The sequence below is a fragment of the Onychostruthus taczanowskii genome, unplaced genomic scaffold (assembly GCF_017590055.1).
Source record: "Onychostruthus taczanowskii isolate IOZ18803 unplaced genomic scaffold, ASM1759005v1 scaffold114, whole genome shotgun sequence".
Classification (NCBI taxonomy): domain Eukaryota; kingdom Metazoa; phylum Chordata; class Aves; order Passeriformes; family Passeridae; genus Onychostruthus; species Onychostruthus taczanowskii.
In genome coordinates this window covers 526,464-546,140 of record NW_024498074.1, presented here as the reverse complement: position 1 = coordinate 546,140, position 19,677 = coordinate 526,464, and the positions used below count along the sequence as shown (strand labels likewise).

The 19,677-nt window shown below is 52.2% G+C and overlaps 2 protein-coding genes across 12 annotated transcripts in view; one reads left to right on the top strand and one right to left on the bottom strand.

The window, feature by feature from the left end:
* The first annotated feature begins 1,836 nt into the window (after nt 1–1,836).
* On the top strand, nt 1,837–7,764 carry GRSF1 (G-rich RNA sequence binding factor 1). Of its 2 annotated transcripts, none has more exons than XM_041427109.1 (10): nt 1,837–2,112; nt 2,206–2,350; nt 2,956–3,111; nt 3,372–3,512; nt 4,090–4,219; nt 5,489–5,649; nt 5,763–5,890; nt 6,453–6,588; nt 6,762–6,840; nt 7,516–7,764. In XM_041427109.1, exons 1-9 carry the CDS (start codon nt 1,837–1,839, stop codon nt 6,818–6,820), a joined length of 1,332 nt encoding a protein of 443 aa, XP_041283043.1. In that variant the 3' UTR covers nt 6,821–6,840; nt 7,516–7,764. The 2 variants fall into 2 exon arrangements, with proteins under 2 accessions (XP_041283043.1, XP_041283033.1); XM_041427099.1 differs by having other exon boundaries at nt 6,762–6,845.
* A 1,744-nt stretch (nt 7,765–9,508) lies between these two features.
* Nucleotides 9,509–19,677, bottom strand: part of RUFY3 (RUN and FYVE domain containing 3) — a 29,860-nt gene continuing 19,691 nt past the window's right edge. For 5 of the 10 annotated variants that reach the window (XM_041427014.1, XM_041427023.1, XM_041427051.1 and 2 more), the window contains 10 exons: nt 18,700–18,792; nt 18,218–18,298; nt 17,700–17,867; nt 16,776–16,873; nt 14,113–14,232; nt 12,923–13,025; nt 12,180–12,256; nt 11,021–11,048; nt 10,676–10,750; nt 9,509–10,363 (listed from right to left, as the gene is read on the bottom strand). In XM_041427014.1, coding sequence (XP_041282948.1) covers nt 10,220–10,363; nt 10,676–10,750; nt 11,021–11,048; nt 12,180–12,256; nt 12,923–13,025; nt 14,113–14,232; nt 16,776–16,873; nt 17,700–17,867; nt 18,218–18,298; nt 18,700–18,792 — 987 coding nt within the window. In that variant the 3' untranslated portion in view covers nt 9,509–10,219. Of the gene's footprint in view, nt 10,364–10,675; nt 10,751–11,020; nt 11,049–12,179; nt 12,257–12,922; nt 14,253–15,736; nt 16,433–16,775; nt 16,874–17,699; nt 17,868–18,217; nt 18,299–18,699; nt 18,793–19,677 lie in introns of those variants that run through there. The other 5 variants (XM_041427078.1, XM_041427087.1, XM_041427033.1 and 2 more) reach the window with 4 other exon arrangements.

Sequence of the window (19,677 nt, the reverse complement as noted above, 5' to 3'; positions counted from 1 at the left end):
TGCCCAACAACACGGTGCCCTCTAAAGGTAACTCTCACAAACCTGACAAGCTGCCAGACAGGCAGCAGTGGGTGTTTTTTCCTGTACTTGGGAAGCAAGCAAGCCAATGAAAGGAAAAATGGGTGGAAGATGTGCATCCCTTCAAGAGATTTTTCCCTGCAGCCTGCTTGGCTCACAGGAGAACAATGCCCCTGACATTCCCTCGGTCCCAAAGATTTGGGGATCTGCTTATTCCGTTAAGCTGAAAGCACAAAAGCCAATCCAGATAGAGACAAGTGCTCAAGATGAATTCCTATGGTTATCTTGATTTTTTTTTTCTCCTACAACATTTGCCTGCTTATTTAAAGAAGGTTTTGAAGATAAACCTGGCAAGTAGGCCAGGAAAGACTGGAATGTGAACCACTTGGGCACCGAGGTCAGCATTCCTTTGAAAATGTGCATAAAACGTGATTTGCCTTGGAAGCCCAGAAGGGCTGAGAGTGCTGCTGTCAGGAGGCTGTGCTGTTCCCAGGGTTGGGAAAGGCTCCTACAAGGAACACTCTAGAGAAGCAGCAGCCAGCAGCAAGAGGGTGGCATAAATCAGCTTGTTCGCATTTCCAAAGTGCCGATAAGGAACGTTCAAGGCTTCTGAGACACGAGGGTCTTGGCAGCACAGCAAGATGGAAGACTTGTGCTGGAGAACCCAGGATTGTGTTTTGGGTTTGACAGTCTGCAGCAGCTTGAAATTGCAACTCATACTTGCAATTTCAGGCTACAGCTGCAGGGTGCTGGGAAAGGGAGGAGTATCCTGGCTGTCGTGGCTCTCCTGGTCTTCCTGACCAAGCTGGGGTCCTGCCCATCTTCCTCCTGGATACCTGCCTGAATACCCTGGATCTGAGCCTCCACATTCCCTCCCTGGGTTCCCCCGCCGTTGGGGTTTGGGATTCCAGCTTGCCTTTTCCTACTCATTTTGCTTCATCCTAAAAATTGTGTCTGGGTTCAGCAGGACACACCTTCCTCATGTGTGCACTTAGGAGAGGCCGGTGCCACCTCTTTCCCCCTGATCTCTCTTGGGTGCAGCAATGACAGCAGGACTGCCTTCCCAGACCACCTGGAAGGGGAATATTCTTCACCAACAGGTTCTGCCTGTTGAGACCTTCCAGCAGGGATGGGAGTGAGGGGCAGAAAATCATCTCTCCTGGAAAATCAGTCTACAGGGGAGGACTGTAAAAGGCTTGTCAGTGATGAAGCCCTGCCTAAAACTTTGTACTGTAAGAATCCATCTGTGCCTTGGGCTCATCCCCCAGAAGGGATTCCTCCCCTCTGCCCTGCTCATTCCAGGTGAGACCCCACCTGGAATGCTGCATCCAGCCCTGGGGTCCTCGGCACTGAGAGGACATTGGCCTGTTGGAGCAAGTCCAGAGGGGGCCACCAAGGTTAGCATAGGGAGGGAGCACCTCTGCTCTGAGGAAAAGCTGGGAGAATTAGGATGTTTTCAGCCTGGAAAAGAAAAGCTGCAGGGTGATCCGATGGCAGACTTCCAGTGCCTGAAGGGAGCCTGCAGGAGAGATGGAGACTACTTACAGGGGCCTGGAGTGACAGGAAAAGGGGCAGAGTGACAGAAGGCAGGATCAGATGGGATATTGGGAAGAAATCCTTCCCTGCGAGGCCCTGGCACAGACTGCCCAGATAAACTGTGGCTGCCCGATCCCTGGAAGCGTTCATGTCCAGGATGGACGGGGATTGGAGGAACCCGGTCCAGTGGTACTTGTCCCTGCCCATGGCAGGGGTGGAACAGGACGATCTTTAAGTTCCGTTCCAAGCCCGGCTGTTCTAAGCCAAGCTCTGCGACAGGACATGCCCGCGGTGACTCCGCCCGCCCCGTCCCGGGAGCCGCGGCGCGGGGAGCACCCCCAGCCCCGGGGGCAGCCGGCCGTGCCCGGGAAGCGCTTCCCGTGCAGCGCCTGCCGGGAGCGAAGGAAGGAAGGAAGGAAGGTCGCAGGGGCGGAGCTGCGATCCCCGGCATGGCCGTGGTCGCCGCCGCCCGCCGCGCTCTGTCCGCGCTGCTGCTGGGCCGGGGTCCCGGTCCCGCTCCCGGTCCCGCTCCGCGCCGCCCTCCGCGCATACAGCCAGGTACGGCCGCGCGAAAATGGCGGGCACCGAGCCCTGCGGGAAAGCGCGGCCTCCCGCCGCTCACCCGGGGCTCCTCTCCTGTGTCCGCGCCAGGTCACCGATGCTCCGTCCCACGAAGGTCGCCTCTCGGAGGAGAAGCCCGCCTCAGCCAAGGCGGAGAGCGACGCTGTGTACCTCGTCAGGGCAGAAGGATTCCCGTTCTCGTGCACCGAGGAAGATGTCCTTACCTTCTTTGATAGTACGGGTGTTCATTTTCCGGGCTGACTGTTCTGCATGCTGGATTAGCCCATTAGCTCATGCCTGCTTCACGGAAGGGAAGTCTAGCCAGAGAAAGATGAGGTCTTATTATTGCTGGAAAATTATTCACAACTGACACATATAAAGGGAGTAGTCAACATCCAGTCTGCTGGACACTGACTAGAAGCTCATCCTTATGGTTTCTTAAATTTCTGGGGCGTTTCCTTTCTTAATCAGTGTCTCCAGAGCAAAGGCAATCCAGTTCAAAGCTATGCTCTTACAGGCCATTATGGCTGGCCCAAACTCCTCTCTTTGTAAGAAACCAGAGGTTTTTACTAAGTAGTTCAAAGTGCAGTGTTGTTTTTGACCCTGATTCATGGCCCTTGTGGGGCTGATCCTCCCTGCTGTCAGACGGTGCTGCATCCTCCCGGGGGCCAGATGCAAGTTTTTAAATTACTTTGCTAGCCCACCAAACTGCAGCAAGTCACTGTGACGTTGGACTTGCTGTTGGAAATGCAAGTTCTTCCCTGTGTTCTGCAGGGATGAGAGATCCCATGTCTGATTAAGTCCTGTGTGTTCCTGTGTTGTGTGTCCCTTGGTTTCCAGGCTGTAGAATTCGAAACGGTGAGAACGGGATACACTTCCTCTTAAACAGGGATGGGAGGCGCAGGGGGGATGCCCTGATCGAGCTGGAGTCCAAGGCAGACGTGCAGAGAGCCCTGGAAAAGCACCTGAGGTACATGGGCCCACGCTACGTGAAAGGTGGGTTTGGAGTTAAACCCAACTGGAGTTAAACAGTGCAGTGACATTCCCCAGGGAATGAGCAGGGGTGGAGCTGAGCAGCGGATCAGCCACCACTGGGCCAAAACGTCCTGGGCTGGCCAGGGAAAGCAGAGGGGCAGGAGCACGGAGCATGGGCTGGGGGAGGAAATGGGATGGAGCTTTGCAGGGGAGGGAAGCTGCCTTGGGAAGAGGGAGCGCCGGCCCAGTGGGAAAATGCTCCGTGGCCGCCTTCCTTGCAGTTTTTGAGGTGCACGACAGCGACGTGGAGGGCTTGCTGCGGAGCCTGCGGGACGAGTCGCAGGCCATGAGCGACGGCGTGGTGCTGCTCCGAGGCCTGCCCTTCACCTCCACCGAGGAGGACATCGCAGAGTTCTTCTCAGGTACCTCAGCCTGGGCCGTGCCCTGCCTTTTCCGGCCGTTCGCTTCCTCAAGTGGATGCTCTCGTTCCTCGAGGGACAAGGCAAAGCACGCGCGGCCTCAAGCGCCTTAAACACCTCAAGGAGTTGCTGTTCCCCAGAAGCCACACAGGCTTTCTGAGTGCCCCGCAGAGTTTCCCTGCCCCTCTGACCTTGTGCAGGTCTAACCCAGGATCAGTACTTTCAGCACTCTGATTTGGGGCCAGGGGAAAAAAAAGGAAAAATACTACCATAATAAGACAAAGTTTCAAGAACATTTCTGCTCTGGATCTACTTGTTGTCCAGAAGCTGGATTCACTTACTTGAAACCTCAAATTGATTCCTTTTTTAATTAAGTCTTCTGTTAAAACGGCCTTAAAGCAAAAAAAATGGAGTTAAAAAAAGCTACTTAGGCCAGCATGAGCAGTTGTTTCAGGACTATTTAGCTGCCCAATTAGCTGCTCAAAAACCAGAAAAACAAGGGGGGAAAAAAAAAAAGGCTTTCTGAGCTATAGCACAGGTTTCTGCCACAGTCAATGCCTTTTCCTCCCCTCATCTCTAGGTCTGAAAATCACGGACATAGCTTTCATTTACCGGGGAGACAGAAGAACAGGAGAAGCTTTCGTGCAGTTTGCCACTCCAGAAATGGCAGCTAAGGCCCTGCTGCGGCACAGGGAATATATGGGAAGCAGGTAGGTGCTTCCCTGGAGTTCAGGGGGCAGGAGAACGGGGCGTGAAGCACCGGTGGGACTTGGAGCTTCCTCCTGGGTGAAACAGCTCATCTCACACTCACAGTGCGATCCAGGGGGCAGAGGCACCTGCAGGGCTCATGGTCTGGGGGACTTGGGGGCCTCTCAGGAGGTCTCCAGATTTTTCAGGTATTCCTGAAGGCATTCTCATCCCAATGAAAAGGGGTGACAGCCTCCAGAGTGGGGAGCACTAGACAGACACAGTCTGCCCAGGCCCCAATTATTAACCTAAACAGTGCCCAGCCCAGCCCCAAACCCTGTCTGTAAGCACCACATCCACACAGCTTTTAAATGAGCTGTGCTGAGAAAAGAAAACCCAAACAACCAAGGCTGCTTTTCCCTGCTGAGTTTCCTGACTTCAGTAATCTATAAAACTTCATCTGCACCCCACGTAATAAAAGAGTTTTCCCAACCTTACCTCTCCTCCTGCACACCAACTTCCTTCCTTTCCTTACTTCCTGTTTCCAGACTGCATTTCCTTGTGTTTGTCAACCTCCCCGCCCATACTAAGAGCAAACAGCTGCTCTACAGGCAGGATTTGATTGATTAATTAATTAATAGAAGTAATAGGACTTTCCTCCTCTCGAGCAGAGCTTAATTCCAAATCTACTGTTAATTTTTTTCTGTCAGAACAAGAGCTGACCTGACTCATCCGTCTGGCTCACACACCTCCATTTCCATGTGATTAGCCAAGAAATGGAGGGGTTTTCACAATTCCTGGCAGCTGGCTCCCATATTATTCCTGCTTTTATCCAGAGCTGGCCTCTGGGGCACTCAGGGATGCTGAGCTGTCAGCCTGTGCACAGGGTTACTTCCCTTGCTCTGGCTGCTCCCTTCAGGAAGAGTGGAAGGCCCCCTCCCTTGGGTGTCCATATTTCCTTTTCATCACACTGTTCCTTCAGTGCTCTGGAAATTGCCTGATGTAACACTGCTGGTGAAATCCCATCCATTTCATAGGTATATGGAAATTCTTAGTGTGACCCTGTGCATCTGCCTGTTATGGGATTTGTTTTGGGGCTGGGTTGGGTGTTGGATTTGGGGAAGTGAGTGCAGTTTGCACAAGTGCAGCGAGGGAAAAGCAGCCTCAAAGAGAGCCGTGCCAGTGAAATGGATTAAATTTTCACCCCCAGAACGTGAGCAGGGCCGAGGCAGGGCACAGCTGGGCGGCACTGAGTGCCAGCTGTGCCACGTGCCGTCTCCTTTGGGCTGCAGGTACATAGAGGTGTACGTGAGCAGGAAGCACCAGATGCAGAGGCACGTGGCCTACAGCAGGCAGCTGACGGCCTATTCCAGGGCGAGAAGAGAGTACGAGTCCATCTCTGAGGACAGGGGCTGGAGAGACGCCGCGGGCTCCCGTGCCGAGGGAGACGTCAGTGAGTCCCTCCCTGTCCTGGGTGCTCCTCGTGTCCCCCCGCGTGCCCACGGCTTTCACACGAGGGAGGGGGCACTGCAAGCACTAGTGGTGGTTTTTCCCTCCATTCCGCAGAACTGAGCAGGGAAGGAACGGAAAGCTCCAGGAGCGTTTCAGAGTCTGAGGACGCCTCATCACCACCACAGCACTTTGTCCACGTGAGGGGTTTTCCTTCCCAAGCTAGTGCCCAGGACATAATAAATGTGAGTAACAGGCTGCGGATGGAGTGTGCTTCTGTCATTATCCCTGCAAACCCCCAGTTAATTGTTACAGCTGCAGGGATTGCAGGCTCTTAATTAATTAGTGGCTGTTAGTCCTCGGTGCCATGTGGCTTTGGACAGCTGTGGCCTCGGGCACAACACGGATCTGCTCCTCTCCATGAATAAGAAAGAATTAAGCCTTGCTGGGAAGTCTCAATATCCATCACTGGGCTTGAGGAGCCCTTGAGAATCTAGAACAAATTTCAGAGTAGCTGACTGCACAGAAATGTGAACAGTGCACATGGAGCTGCACTGGTGTGTACAGAACGTGGGTGCAGGGTGAGGATTTCTGTTCTTGGCAGCAGTTCCTGTGCCAGGAGCTCAGCTGGGACAGGTGGCTGGGGAGTGCCTCAGCTTCACCCACATGGATCAGGGAGCTTTGTGCTGCTCAGGAGCTCAGGCTCCACCACAGGCTGCTGGGTGTTGGGAGTAAAACATTGCGTTTCTGGGGAATAGGGTGCATGGTTGTTGTTCCTTTCTCACCAAACTCTCTTCTGCGTTTCAGTTTTTTGCTCCGCTGAGGCCCACGAGGATCTTGGTGGAATATAACTCCCATGGAGATGCCACAGGAGTGGCAGATGTACACTTTGAGAGCCACGAGGACGCAGTCGCAGCCATGGACAAGGAGGGGTCACGGATGGGTAAGTCAGGAAAAGAGAGGGGGTCCTACGGCCCTGGGACTGAGACCTCAGGGGGTTTGGCTGTGCAGAGGGATCACCTGAGTGTGGCTTTCCATGGTGTGATGTGCCACGGGCTTATACAATGTAACACACACAAGTGTCTGACCTCAGCTCACCTCTCTTCCCTTCCCCAGAGTGCAGCGCCATTGAATTGTTCCTGAACAAACATCCCAAGGGACAGGAGAACTGCTAGTGACAGCGGCACAGGCGCAGGTTTGGTGAGCACATCCCTCTCTGTCCTTCCTGCTCTTTGTAGCAACCAAAGGGTGAGAGAGAGGGGCTGAAGGGAACCCCCCTGGCCTGACAGCAGCTGTCCAGTGTGATCCCACAGCCTGCACCTCCAGGCCCACTGCATGGAAAGCTCTGATGGTGTTACATTCCCTGGCAAGGAGAGGAAACGTGGCTGAACATTTCCCAGAGATGTGGGCTCATAGCAATTGGTCTTTTGGATGGGGTGGGGTTTGATGTGACCATGCCAGGCGGTGGACAGCTTGTTCCATGAATTCCCCTCAGAAAGTGGGGGGTGGTGGTCACTGCTCCCCCAGCCCTGGTCCCTGCAGCAGGGAGGGCAGCCCACCCATCCTGGCTTTGTAATCCAGGCCAGGGAGAAGCCCTCGGGGCAGGTTCAGGATGTGCAGTCTGACCTCTTTCCTGCATCCCACACTTCCCTGGCAGCTCCCTCCTGTTGGTGCTTGTGCTGAGTGAATTCAACACCCCCAGCCTGCGTGCCTGTGCTGCAGACCCACCTGAGCATGTCCCACCTGGAGGCTGGGGTGTTTTACTATTGCCAAACTGCACTATTTCATTCTAATAGAAGATGAACTGGGAAGAAAAACAGTAAGCCACAGCAAGGGAGTGAGTTTTATTTTTCCTCTTCCTTGTTTTTAGGCCAAGTGAACACATTCCGTGGATATGAGGGTGAAGATCAGGTCCAAGTGTCACCACTCAGCGAGGAGGACAAGCTAAGATTAGTTCAGCCTTGTGTAAGAGCTTGTAATAAAAGTGATGGGCTGTGGGGAGTGGGCTGTGCACAGCCAGCAGCAGCTGCAGTGGGAATGGCCAAGGCTCCAGGGTGGAGCAGCTCAGGGCTCCAGGTGCATCAGGCTGCATTAATAAAACACCAGGATTGCCAATTAACAGCTGAGTGATCTAAGACCTCACACAGGTGCATGCTGCCCTGGTCCCTGCAGCAGGGAGGGCAGCCCACCCATCCTGGCTTTGTAATCCAGGCCAGGGAGAAGCCCTCGGGGCAGGTTCAGGATGTGCAGTCTGACCTCTTTCCTGCATCCCACACTTCCCTGGCAGCTCCCTCCTGTTGGTGCTTGTGCTGAGTGAATTCAACACCCCCAGCCTGCGTGCCTGTGCTGCAGACCCACCTGAGCATGTCCCACCTGGAGGCTGGGGTGTTTTACTATTGCCAAACTGCACTATTTCATTCTAGTAGAAGATTAACTGGGAAGAAAATGCAGTGAGCAGTGGAGAAAAAAAGAAAAACAGTAAGCCACAGCAAGGGAGTGAGTTTTATTTTTTCTCTTCCTTGTTTTTAGGCCAAGTGAACACATTCCGTGGATATGAGGGTGAAGATCAGGTCCAAGTGTCACCACTCAGCGAGGAGGACAAGCTAAGATTAGTTCAGCCTTGTGTAAGAGCTTGTAATAAAAGTGATGGAATGTGGGGAGTGGGCTGTGCACAGCCAGCAGCAGCTGCAGTGGGAATGGCCAAGGCTCCAGGGTGGAGCAGCTCAGGGCTCCAGGTGCATCAGGCTGCATTAATAAAACACCAGGATTGCCAATTAACAGCTGAGTGATCTAAGACCTCACACAGGTGCATGCTGTTGCTCTCAATCCTTTCATGCCTCCAGCCCAAGAGGAATGGGATGGAAAGACCACTCAGGAGGCAGGATATGAATGATCAAGGTTCTTTATTGTGTGGAACAAAATTAACATCAGAAAACCTGTCCACCCATTCCCAAGGTCCCGCTGTGAGCCCACCCTGGCCTCACTCAGAGTACCTGAGCACAGAGGGAGCCAGCAGCCAGCACAGTCCTGCTCCCACCTTCCAAAAGGCCAGGACCATGGCAGCCACCAGTGCTGTGCTCTGGAGGGGCTCAGCCACCTCCCTGCTCCACGGACTTTAATCCTCCATTTCCAGTTTAATGCTCCCTCTGCATTGCCTGGGTCTTATTTTCTCCTCAGGGGATGAGTCCCACTGGGGTTGGGTGCAGGAGCTGACACTGCTGCAGGTGTACAGTAAGTACTCAAAACTACTGGCACTAATTCAGCGTTTTCTCCATCCACCTCCTGTGTCTCAGCCCTTCAGAGAACTCAGGAATTCAACCGAATTCCAGGCTTTTGGTATTGCAACACTGCTTACAACTCCTGCCACATCAGCAGGGAAATGGGTCAGGAAGCTGCCGTGGGGGGCAGAAGAGCAGAGAACAGTAGAAGTTGGGTGGCTGAACATGCCAAGTGCTGAAAGGATGGAGGAGAGATGATTCCTGGTACAAAGCAGTACCAACCATGTCAGTACCTCAGCTCCAAGAGGCTTTCCCGTGTGGTTCCAGCCCATCTAGTGACTAGAAAATCCCCTCCAAGGAATTAACCACTACCCCCTACAACATCTGCCCAAACCCCAGTGCATCTGTCACACCAGTGCACCCCTCTTCTGTGAACTACAGGACATGGTGTGGTCTCAGAGGCTGCAGGAGGTGCCAGCAGGAAAAGGAGGAAACATTCCTGTGACACGAGAAAGCCACCACTGCTTTTTGGACTAGCAAAATCCCTTGAGGGAACAGTAACAAAAAATGCTGTGGCACAAACCACAGAACCTCTCTGAGCTCTATGTGCAATTAAAATTCCCAACAGGTGAAAAGTGCTCCCACTTAGCTTTGATCCAACAAACAGTGAAATGCCAGGTTTATTGTAACAACATTTCCATGCGTGCAAGGTGGAAAGGTGGATCCAAGAGGCCCTAAACCTCTGTGTGATGGGGATTGGGCCCAGCCCCTAAAGCCCAGAGGGAGAACAGAACATTCACAGCTTGGTTTGGGGTGTCCCTGTGCAGGCTAAGCCCCTGCTGAGAGCCCTGAGCCAAGGACATGCAGGGAGGATGTGTTCACTGGTGCCCACCTGCCCTGCCCAGGGTTCCCAGGATCAGCCAGCCTGTCCAGGGCAAACAGAAAAGGGGAAATGGGATTTCAAGTGCAGCCAGACATGAGGAATACCAACAATCCTGTTGGGTTTTGGGGAGCCTTTGCTCAGCAGCAGCAGCACACACCCACACCACACACGTGAGGGTGAGAACACTCCCAGCTTTGCAGATGACAGCTCTGGTTTGGGCAGGGGCTCCCAGAGTGCTGAGACTGCTCAGGCACACCTTGGGCTGCCCCATGTGACATTCCCAATGGAATTCTCCACAGCTCAGACTGATTTAAGGGCTCAGACTGTTTTAGTAACAGGAGATTCTAAACACCAAGAAGCTGCTTCCCATCCGACCTCCAAAGCACACGGGCAAGTGTCTTGACATTCCCCTGAGCAACTCCAGAGACACTGTCAGCCCCAGCCGCTGTTTGTCACCTCTGTGCCACCCGTTCCTACAAGGGGCTGCTGGAATACTGCTGGATGAGCCGCTGGTGGCAGGGGTTGCAGACGCGCTCGGGGTTGATGCTGGACGGGAGGGGCAGCTCGTGTGCCGAGCAGGCTTCACAGAAGGTGCCCCCACAGTTCTTGCAGATGTTCTGGAATGCAGGAAAAGGACAGAGCAGTCAAGGAGAGCTCCAGGTCTTGGCAGATCACGTGAGGGAAGAACAAACACTGAGCTAAAGAAGGGAAGAAGCTGCTAAGGGGGAGGAAAAGCAAAGCACTGAACAGGGCGGAGCAGGGAACCATCACCCCATCAGCATTTAACGAAGTTCTGTTAAGGGCAGAGGGGCCTGTGAGGGCTCATTTCTTGGAACACCTCACCAGCAGGAATCTGTGATTCCACAACAAAAAGCAGAGGGAGCTGAGTCACAGGCTGTGGGAGATGGCAGTTCAAGGGCAGGCCTCACCTTCCTTTGGCTCCGGCTGTCCTCCTCCTGGCACAGCTGGCACATCTCGGCGTGCCCAGGCCCCAAAGGTTGCTCCTAAAGCCCAAGGCAAAACCAAGACATTCTGCTTGACATGGCCCCTGTGGCAGAGCTCAGCAGCACCGGGGTGGGGGACTAAACATGGTTTTCACTGGGAATAAGCTGTCAGCAGCAGAAATTCCCAGTGGGCAAGACAGCACGAGGCATCCCAGTGGCTCTCTGGGGGTCTGGCTGTGCTTTGCCAGGCACACGGAGGAGGAGGAGAGGATTTTGGTCCAGCTGATTTCAAGGAAAAGAGCAAAACCACCAAGAAGGAGAATCACCCACCTGCTCTTCCTGCGTGCCGCTGGGTGACCTACAAGGGAACAACAGCATCACTTGGAGCAGGCCTTCCCTCACCAGAGCCTTTGAATAAAACATCTGTGCTATCAGGGAATTCCCTCATCCCATTTTTAAAACCCTCCCCAGATTTCTGAGTAGCACTCCTGGTTCCATAGGAAGAGCAGAAGAAAAAATTGCAAAATGCATCCAGGAGAGCAGAAGAGAGGCAGCACGGACACAGAAGAGGCTGTTGAGGTGCTAGAGCAAAACAGTTTGGCTTTAAACACAGGCCTGCAGGTTTGATCCCCACCCCTGCTGTGAAGTGCACAGTACAGCAGCACAAGGCCTGTACACCACCAACCTGACCTGCTTAAACACTCCAGGTCCAACAGGGGTAAAAGCCATCTCGGGCCTGGAAGGGTTTTAGTATCTGGCAAAGCAGATTTGAAGTGCTTTGTGCTATTTTAAGAGGATATTTTCCTGATGAACTCATTGATTAACTCACTGATTAACTCAATGGAGAGTGCCTCGAGGGCACAGCACAGACCTGAGAGTCAGAGCACTTCCAATGGGCTGCTCCATCCCGAGCCAAAGCCTCAGCACTGAGCTGTGCCCAGGGGCTTGGAAAACACCTTTTAACCCCTAAAGTCAAATACTCAAATCCTGCAGCAAGAATCCTCCTCTGTAATAATTCAGCTTAGAAACAAGTGACCTGAACCACAATTTGACACAGCCATCTTCTTCAATTCACACCTGAAGTTCTCTTTCCCCAACAGCTTCTCTTTAGGAGGTCCAGAGACCCTTCTCCTTTCACTCACCAAAGAGACTCTGGACATGAGTTCCAATAGTCTTGCATTTGGCTTACCAAGGAGTCTTGAGTCAGAAAAATTAGTAAACAGCAGGTTTGGATAGAAAAAAAGTCAAAGGTAAAAGGGAGAGACACAGAGCTTTTCCCATCTGAAAGCACTGATGGCAAACAACAGAACCTCTTCCTTCCCTTTGAGAGCTTTGGAAAAGCAGCACAGAACTCAACCAAGGGCATAAGACTGGAAATCCTTCTCAAAAAGGGAAGCTGGACTATTCCCAACTCCCTGTTGGCACAGCAACTGGAGAAGGGAAAGCAGGACTTGGGAGAGGCAGGGATGACATTTGTTTCCTTCCTTACCTGTGTGGCAGGACACTGTTCTCTCTCAGCAACTGCTTCAGTTTAGCATTTTCTTCCTGGACTTTGAGCTTCCCATCCTGCCAAAAGGAAACACTCACCCATCAGCTGCACTAGAGGAGAACTCCAGTCTCCCTCCTGCCTCACTGCAAGGGGAGAACTGGCACTGCTATTTTGGGATAGTGCTCTGCCTCTCCTTGGCACAGAGGGCTATCTGGGTCCCAGTTTTCCCTGGGAGCAGCTCTCAGTGCTTCCTCCCTGCTGTGAGCAGAGGGAACTGTGCCTCTCAGAGGTGGGCAGGGGTCCCAGGCAGGAGCCAGGAGCCACAGGCACCAGTTCTTACTTGCAGAGGCTGAGAACAAAGATGGGCTGAAGGGGTTTTGTCAAAGCTGACCAGAGACACTTTCCCATCCAGCAAAGAAAACAATCCTCTTCTCCCCAACAGCTGAGCCATGAGGCCTAAAGCACTTCACTGAAATTGTGTAATAGTGGTCAAAACAGACAAAATGGCCTGCACCATTCAAGCAGACCAGAGAGAAACAAGGAACTGCAGAAGCCATCTCTGTTACTGCACAGATCTCACTGCAATTTCAACTGCCTGTTCAGAGTGTATCAAAACCTTCCCAAAGCTCCTCTGCTTGTGGCACATGAACAACAATCATTCACTGCCTGAGAAAGCTCAGTAACAGCAAACAAGCCAAGGGAAACTGTACCTCAAACCCGAGCCAAACCCCAAGTCACGTTACCTGTCTGAGCCAATTCTTGGAGCCTTTTTTGCTTTCTTGGCTGCGCTGGTGACTGTGAGACCATCTGTCTCTTTCCCGCCTTAGCTCCAGTTCTAGGTGGCTCCTGGAATGCCAGGTGGAATTGTGAATAAAGGATGGTTTGGGGACACTTGGCATTGACTACTGATGAGCTGTCTGACCCTTTCTTCACACCCCTAACTCAAGAGCTAAAACTGCCTCTTGGAACCCAAAATTGTCTCGCGGTGTGTTTAGCCGTAACGTGTCAGGACGAAAAATCTCCAACTCCTTTGTCTAATTCTGGCATCATTGAGCATCCATCTGATGCAAAACCAGACCCATGAGCCCGTGTCCTCCTAAGCTCACCCATGCACACCCAGGACCTTGCACCAATTGCTGACCAAAGCCTCTTTGTGCTTGTCAGAGCAGCTTTTGGAAAAAAGAAACAAAAAGCTGGGCCAGGAGGGGAAGAAGGGACAAAAACCTCCATGTAGCCAGCAATGCTCCCACAGAGCTCATCCCAGTGACCTTGCAACAGGCCACAGATGGGTCAAGGCTGAAGGAGATGCTCTTGTCTTTAAGGAAAGAGGTTGGTCTGCGTCCCTGTCACTGCTCAAGTGATCAGGCTGCAGGGGAAGATGTGATGGCTTTTGACAAAGTCTCTGTTGGAGTTCCAGCAAAACTAAGAGCAGGGAAAAAAATCCATGTCAAAGTACTGTGTGTCAGATAAGACAACCAAAATCACTGCCCTTGCTCCAGCACCTTCAGTGTTGGCTCCAGCCAGAGACATGGCTGCTCAATCCCTGCCCAGGAGCAACAAACTGTCATGTTAGCTTTGGATTCCCAATTACCACAGAATCACATAAGGTTTGAGTTGCCAAGCACCTTCAGACTACCTTGTTCCACCCTGTGCCATGGGCAGGGACACCTTCCACTGGATCAGACAGCTCCAAGCCCTGTCCAACCTGGCCTTGCCCACTCCAGGGGTAGGGCATCTGCAACTAGTCTGTGCCACTGTCGAGTGATGCTGTTAGCAAGGACTTCCCTCCCTGGAGTTACACCTCGTGGCATCTCAGACAAAACTTGGCCCGCTCCCTCCTCCATCCGCTGCTTCCCTCTGCCACCATCCCCCTGCTCTCCCCTGGACACGGCACCAACAGCCCAGAAAAGAGGTTGGAAAAGGGTCTCTTCACCGCTGCCGGGAGAGCTCTTCCACTTCCAGCTGGAGGCTGTTGATTTTGTCCCCAAACTCCTGCTTGAAGAGCCGGTTGTCCTGCAGGGCCAGCTGCCGGTCCTTCTCTGCCTGTCGCAATCTGGATTTGAGCCACATGAACTTGTGATAAAAAACAAAAGCCATGGTGGGGAGGAAGACTGAGTTTAACCAACAAATAAAAAGAAAAACCCAGTGAAAAGGTAAAGCCAAAAAAAGAGAATGGTAAAAACAATGGAAAGGAGGAAAAAAGTTCAAAGCAAAGCAAAATGCAGGTGAACCAGGCAGAAGCTCTTGTTTTCAATAGTTTTTATTCTATCACTACAGTTTACAGCCATTAGATGAGAAACAGAAAACATCACTTTTATCCAGATTCGAAGCAAACCTCAAGTACACAGAATTTTAAGTCCAATTGGAGTTTAATGTACGTTACATTTCAGCTTTGCACAGGTAACTGGAACTTGCAACATAGGTTGTAGCTACTCTATTGAGAATTAGTGCATGTTCCTGGTCTCTCCCATGGATGGAGACTTTGGCTCGAGCCCCAGGCATCAGTACACCGCCACATTCCCACTCGGGGCCTGACATCAGAAGCAGCCAGATCCTTAAATCTGTCTGATTTCAGCACAGACCTCACCATGCAACCCGCTGTTCCTACAGCAGAACTGTGCCAAGGGGCAGGGGCTGCCCACCCTAACCCGCTGTTCACACACCTTGGTCAAAGCTTCTGCCTTTCCCTTGGGATTACTTTTTCTCCAGGGAGTTGGGATGAGTTTCCAGTAGCAGGTTACTGAGGGCTGAGTTTATAGGTTCAAGCATGGCAGGGAGAGTCCCAGCAGGGCTGTGCTGGGAGCCCAGGGAAGAAGCCCCCCAGTGGCCCACGCTCACATCCACGGGGACCAGGCTGAGCCCCGTGGGGTTTTAAACATTCCGAGCTGCTCCCTCCTGGGCTTGTCACATTTGCCACCCACTGCCCCAAGGAGCACCCTCCCATAGGTCAAAGGGAGGACTGGCACCAAAGAATTACTACAGGCATCTCACCAGAGCAAAAAAACCCTCACTCGACACAGAAACTCCCCAAATCCAACCTTCCAAAAGAAAAAAATACCTCGAGGAACACTTACAAACCTAAAGCCTGTGAGAGGCCAGCACAGGGAATTCAATGACCGGAGAATGTTAGTTTATAATAGTTCAAGCTACAGTTACTTCAGGTTTTGCATCAGGGTTTTAAACTGGCAATTATTTTTCCTATTAAGAGGCGTTTCCAAGCTTCAGCTCTTGTTCCATTAGCAAATTCCATTTGTTTTGAGCAAGGCAAACTCACAAGAAAATGCAAGAAGTGTAAAAGGCAACTCTTTTCAGCCACCAACTACTTGGACAAGTAAACGGCAAGGACCAAATTTCCATCTCCGCTCCCCACTGCTGCACACTGGGCTCCTTCTCCTTTTTTCAATGTGTTTTTGCTTCCTTTAAACAAAGATCAGATTACTTTTTATAAAACTGGTAACTTCCCTTTCTGGGAAGGGGAGAGACCTCCCCAAACTCCTCTCCTCCGTTTCCTTGGGTCAGGAAGGACCACAGGGTATGTCTGGAGGGATTCCTGGCAGAGGTAGAAGCAACGCAAAGAGAAGGAGGTTTCCACTGAACTTACCACTCTATATTGTGTTACTCTAAGACACCTATAGCTACTAATTCTGGACACATGAAGTTTAAAGGAATAAGGATAAGTCCCCAGCCTCCCCCCAGGTCCCTAAGGCAGAATCCAGGCAGGCTGGTTACGGGAGGGCCGGAGTCGCCGGCGTCGCGCCCGCTCGGCTCGGACTCGGGGCTGGGCCCACAGAACAGAAGAGAACGGGGAACGGCTTGGGGCACGCACACAACTACTGTCAACAACTTCCAGGGATGCATTTCTCATCTACTTCACAAAAGGGAACACAGAGGAGGAGCTGAGCGGCCCCGGCGCAGCCACCTCGGCCGCCCCGCCGCGCTCCCGGGGCGCTCGGTGGCCAGCTCCTTGGTACTGGAACACGGTTCAAATGGCAGGGCTGGGGACTGGTATACCCGACTGAATCTGGGCAGAAAAACTCACTGATTTTAAAAACTCGGCAGATTCCAAATCAACTTTAGGTGACAATTAACATTTTAACAGTTGCTTTTAGCAATTCTCAAGTTCTCCCCTCGTAAATGAGTTCTGATGTCAGAGCTGTGAGGTGGCCAGACATAAAAACGTCTAATGATGCTTCTGGATCAATTTGTTTGCTGCACTATTTAAGGTTTTTGCCTGTTTCACCAAATCCTTTTCACTGTGTAAGTAAGTCAGAATGAGGATGATGAGAAAACGGAAAAAATAAGAACAGCAAGAGAAAAAGAACACATGAATTAGCTGAGTAGGTATCATGAAACATTTTCCAACACGAACTTGTTCTGAAGAAAGCCACTCTGTCTACAGAAACCCTAAACTGAGAGCACCCAGTGGAGTGCAGCGCACTGCTCCTTATCCAGGTCCCAGAGGTGCTGCTCCCAGTGCTCCCCTCAGGCAGCTCTGTCTAGCAGAGCACTGGGACTCCCCCCTGGCCCACTCTGGATCCATGGGACACTACACTACAGGACATACCAGTGGATCATGGCTCAAGTTTCCTGTCTTACCTTTGTTCCAGCTGTTTGATGGTGGCAGCCATCTGATTTGTTTTTTCTTCCAAGCGGCTGTTTAATTCACTCTTCTGTTTCACTCCCATGTCTGAACTCTGGGAAAAGGAGCAGTGGGGGTTGGTGTAAGGAGTAGGAAATCCCAGATAAACCCCCATAAATCATTTGGCACACAAAACAACAGGGCAGAAGGCAAAGAGGCAGTAAAAAGTGCTGGAAAATCAAACACCAGGTCAGTACTGCAAGGACAAACATCTCACTGTAGAGGTGCAGGCTCCATCTGGACCCCACAACAGGGCAATGCCACCATCCATGAGGCTTCCTGCATAAGGAAAATGCATGCTGCAGTGCCTGCTAATACTCAGTATCTTAATATAATCCAGCTGCTTTGAACAAAGACATTAACCCCACAACAGGGCAATGCCACCATCCATGAGGCTTCCTGCATGTTGCAGTGCCTGCTAATCCTCAGTATCTTAATATAGTTCAGCTGCTTGGAACAAAGACATTGGCTCAAGGAGAGCCAAAGCAACTCTTTCCTGTTGTCAGATTGATTTTGGGATCTGAGTGCAGTGCGGTGTTGCTGTTTGGAGTCTGCTTGTGTCACCACACAGGAGTTACACCAGGGGCACACCAGACTGTGCTGGAACACAAGATCCCACGGCTCTTTTCACATCACAAAACCACCCAAGGTGCTTTCCCCTGTCACACACACAAACTTCTGACCATGATGGACTTCTGTTCAGAAGAAACAGCATTCGCCTTTACCCTCCACCATGTTCCTGTGTTCTCACAGCAGGACAGGAGGGCACTGCACAGCCTGTGACCCTTCCACACCCAGCACCTTTCCAACAGGCAGGAGGAATAAATGCACAGCAGCTCCCACTTTCATCTGGAATTCCCTGCACTTCCTTAGCTCCCTACCTGCAGCTTGAAAGACAGTTCATGCTTTAGAGCCCTGAGATCATCCAGCTGCTGTCTGAGTGCCACCAGGGCATCCTGCTTTTCACAGACATCCTTCTCCAGCATCTTCATGGCCAGCTCCATCTCCTGCCGCATCCCGATCTGCGCCTCCAGCTCCTTCTCAACATCCTGGAACACAAGGAGCCCTCAGCATTTCCAGGAGCTGCCCTCATGACCCAGGGCTAACCACCCTTCCCTTCTGCCCACGCAGTCCCTACATGAGTGTGCTGCTGCCACAACTTTGGAGTCACACATCAGACACGTGCCTTAAGGGCAGTAACTCCCCAGCTTGCAGCCCAGAATCGCAGCCAGGCGTGCAGCACGGCCAGCAGAGAGTCAGGGAATTCTGCATGGACCAGTCTTTAGGATGGAGGGGGTCTAAGGGAAGATTTTCTTTCCTTAATCCTGTCAGCTCAGGCACTCTTCTCCCCAGGCATGTATCGAACGTGAGCCCAGCAGGCCGAGCCCCCGCTCCTCACCAGGCGCAGCTGAGTCTCCTCCTTCAGCTGCTTCCGTGCCTCAGTCAGCGCCTGCCCGTCAGCACTTCTGTCCTTGGTGGCCTGAGGTAACAGACACAGTTCTCTTGGTATTGTGTACTGCCAGCCCTCACTTGACCTCATGACTGGCTTTTCCCTGCAACAACTCAGGACAAACCAGCACAACTCCTATTTCCTGATTTGCCTGTCCCCCCCGACAGTAAGTCCCCCTCCCTCCTGTCCCCTGACACCTTGCCCAGAGAGCTGTAAGCTGTGGGAGCTCCCAGCTCCATGCACGCTCCCTGCTCCATCCCTATGGCCAGGCAGACTCCCTGGGGCCAGGGCCCATCTGTTCCCACCTGCCATTCCTCTAATCCCCTGTGGGGTTTGTGTGAGACAGGCAAGGAAATGAACTCTGCTCCCAACAAGGCATTCAGGCTGGGCCGGCCCCAGGGCTCGGCAATTGATCTCACACAAACACCAACCTTACGGCTGGACTCCAGGATGTAGGAGCTTTCTTCCTTAACCCGCTCCATCTCCTCCTGCAGTGTAATGATCCTGTTGTTGGCAACTGCAAGCTGGGGACAGAACACAGCAGTTAACACACCAAAAACATACTTCACTGGTTTTTTTCTCTCTCTTGACCCCAGCAGATGAGGAAGATTTGGCTGGAAATGGAGGACAAACAGCACACAGCACCCTTAGGGATGGGACACCTGGCCCAGAGGAATTCCCAGGGATGACAGCACTGCAGACCAACAGATTAATGTAAGTGCATGGTCAAAAGCAAAAGGAACTCGAGAAACTCCTTCAGGCTTTGTGGCTCACACACGGGAGCAGCTCAGAGACACTGCAAGGGATCAGCCATGCTATCCTGTGAGCAACCCACAGACAGCTCCCAGGTGTGAATGTGAATCCTTGGCAGGCTCAGGCCTGTCACAGGGCTGTGTGTGTGACACAGCTCATCACCTGCAAACTCACTGCCAAAGCCCAAAAACACTGCAGGCACCACTGCAATGCACCCCTGGTACCACGCCACCGTGCAGGTAGCACACACAAAGGCACTCCCTGCACCAGGTAAGACCTCCTGCCACCCATTTGCCAGGGAACTGGCCCCAAAACATGTAATGACATTCATGCCATCAGTAATGAGCTGCAGACCCATGTTAAAGCACAGACTGCACCTATGCCTAGTGTACCCTCTGTTTCTCATGCTCAGGCTGTACATTGCACTTATGACATTTTTTCCTTTACTTATTGCAATTTACATAAACATACAGTTGATTTTCTAGCTTGTGCTCAGTAGTGACAGCCAGTGAAATTCCTTGGCAGGTCAGCTATTCCAGTTCCATTGTTTAACACCCCTCATTCTGTACACCAGACATCTGAAAGGAACCCCTCCTCCCTGGTTAATCCCCTAACTCCCAAAGGCCAAAGCATCCAGTGGTTTTCCATGACACTTA

What these genes read in the sequence shown, in the direction of transcription:
- GRSF1 (XM_041427109.1), top strand. Translation starts at nt 1,837, where the DNA reads ATGCCCGCGGTGACTCCGCCCGCCCCGTCCCGGGAGCCGCGGCGCGGG. An exon ending in TGTCCTTACCTTCTTTGATA is followed by an intron (nt 2,351 to 2,955) that starts GTACGGGTGTTC and finishes CTTGGTTTCCAG; the next exon opens with GCTGTAGAATTCGAAACGGT. An exon ending in CATCGCAGAGTTCTTCTCAG is followed by an intron (nt 3,513 to 4,089) that starts GTACCTCAGCCT and finishes CCTCATCTCTAG; the next exon opens with GTCTGAAAATCACGGACATA.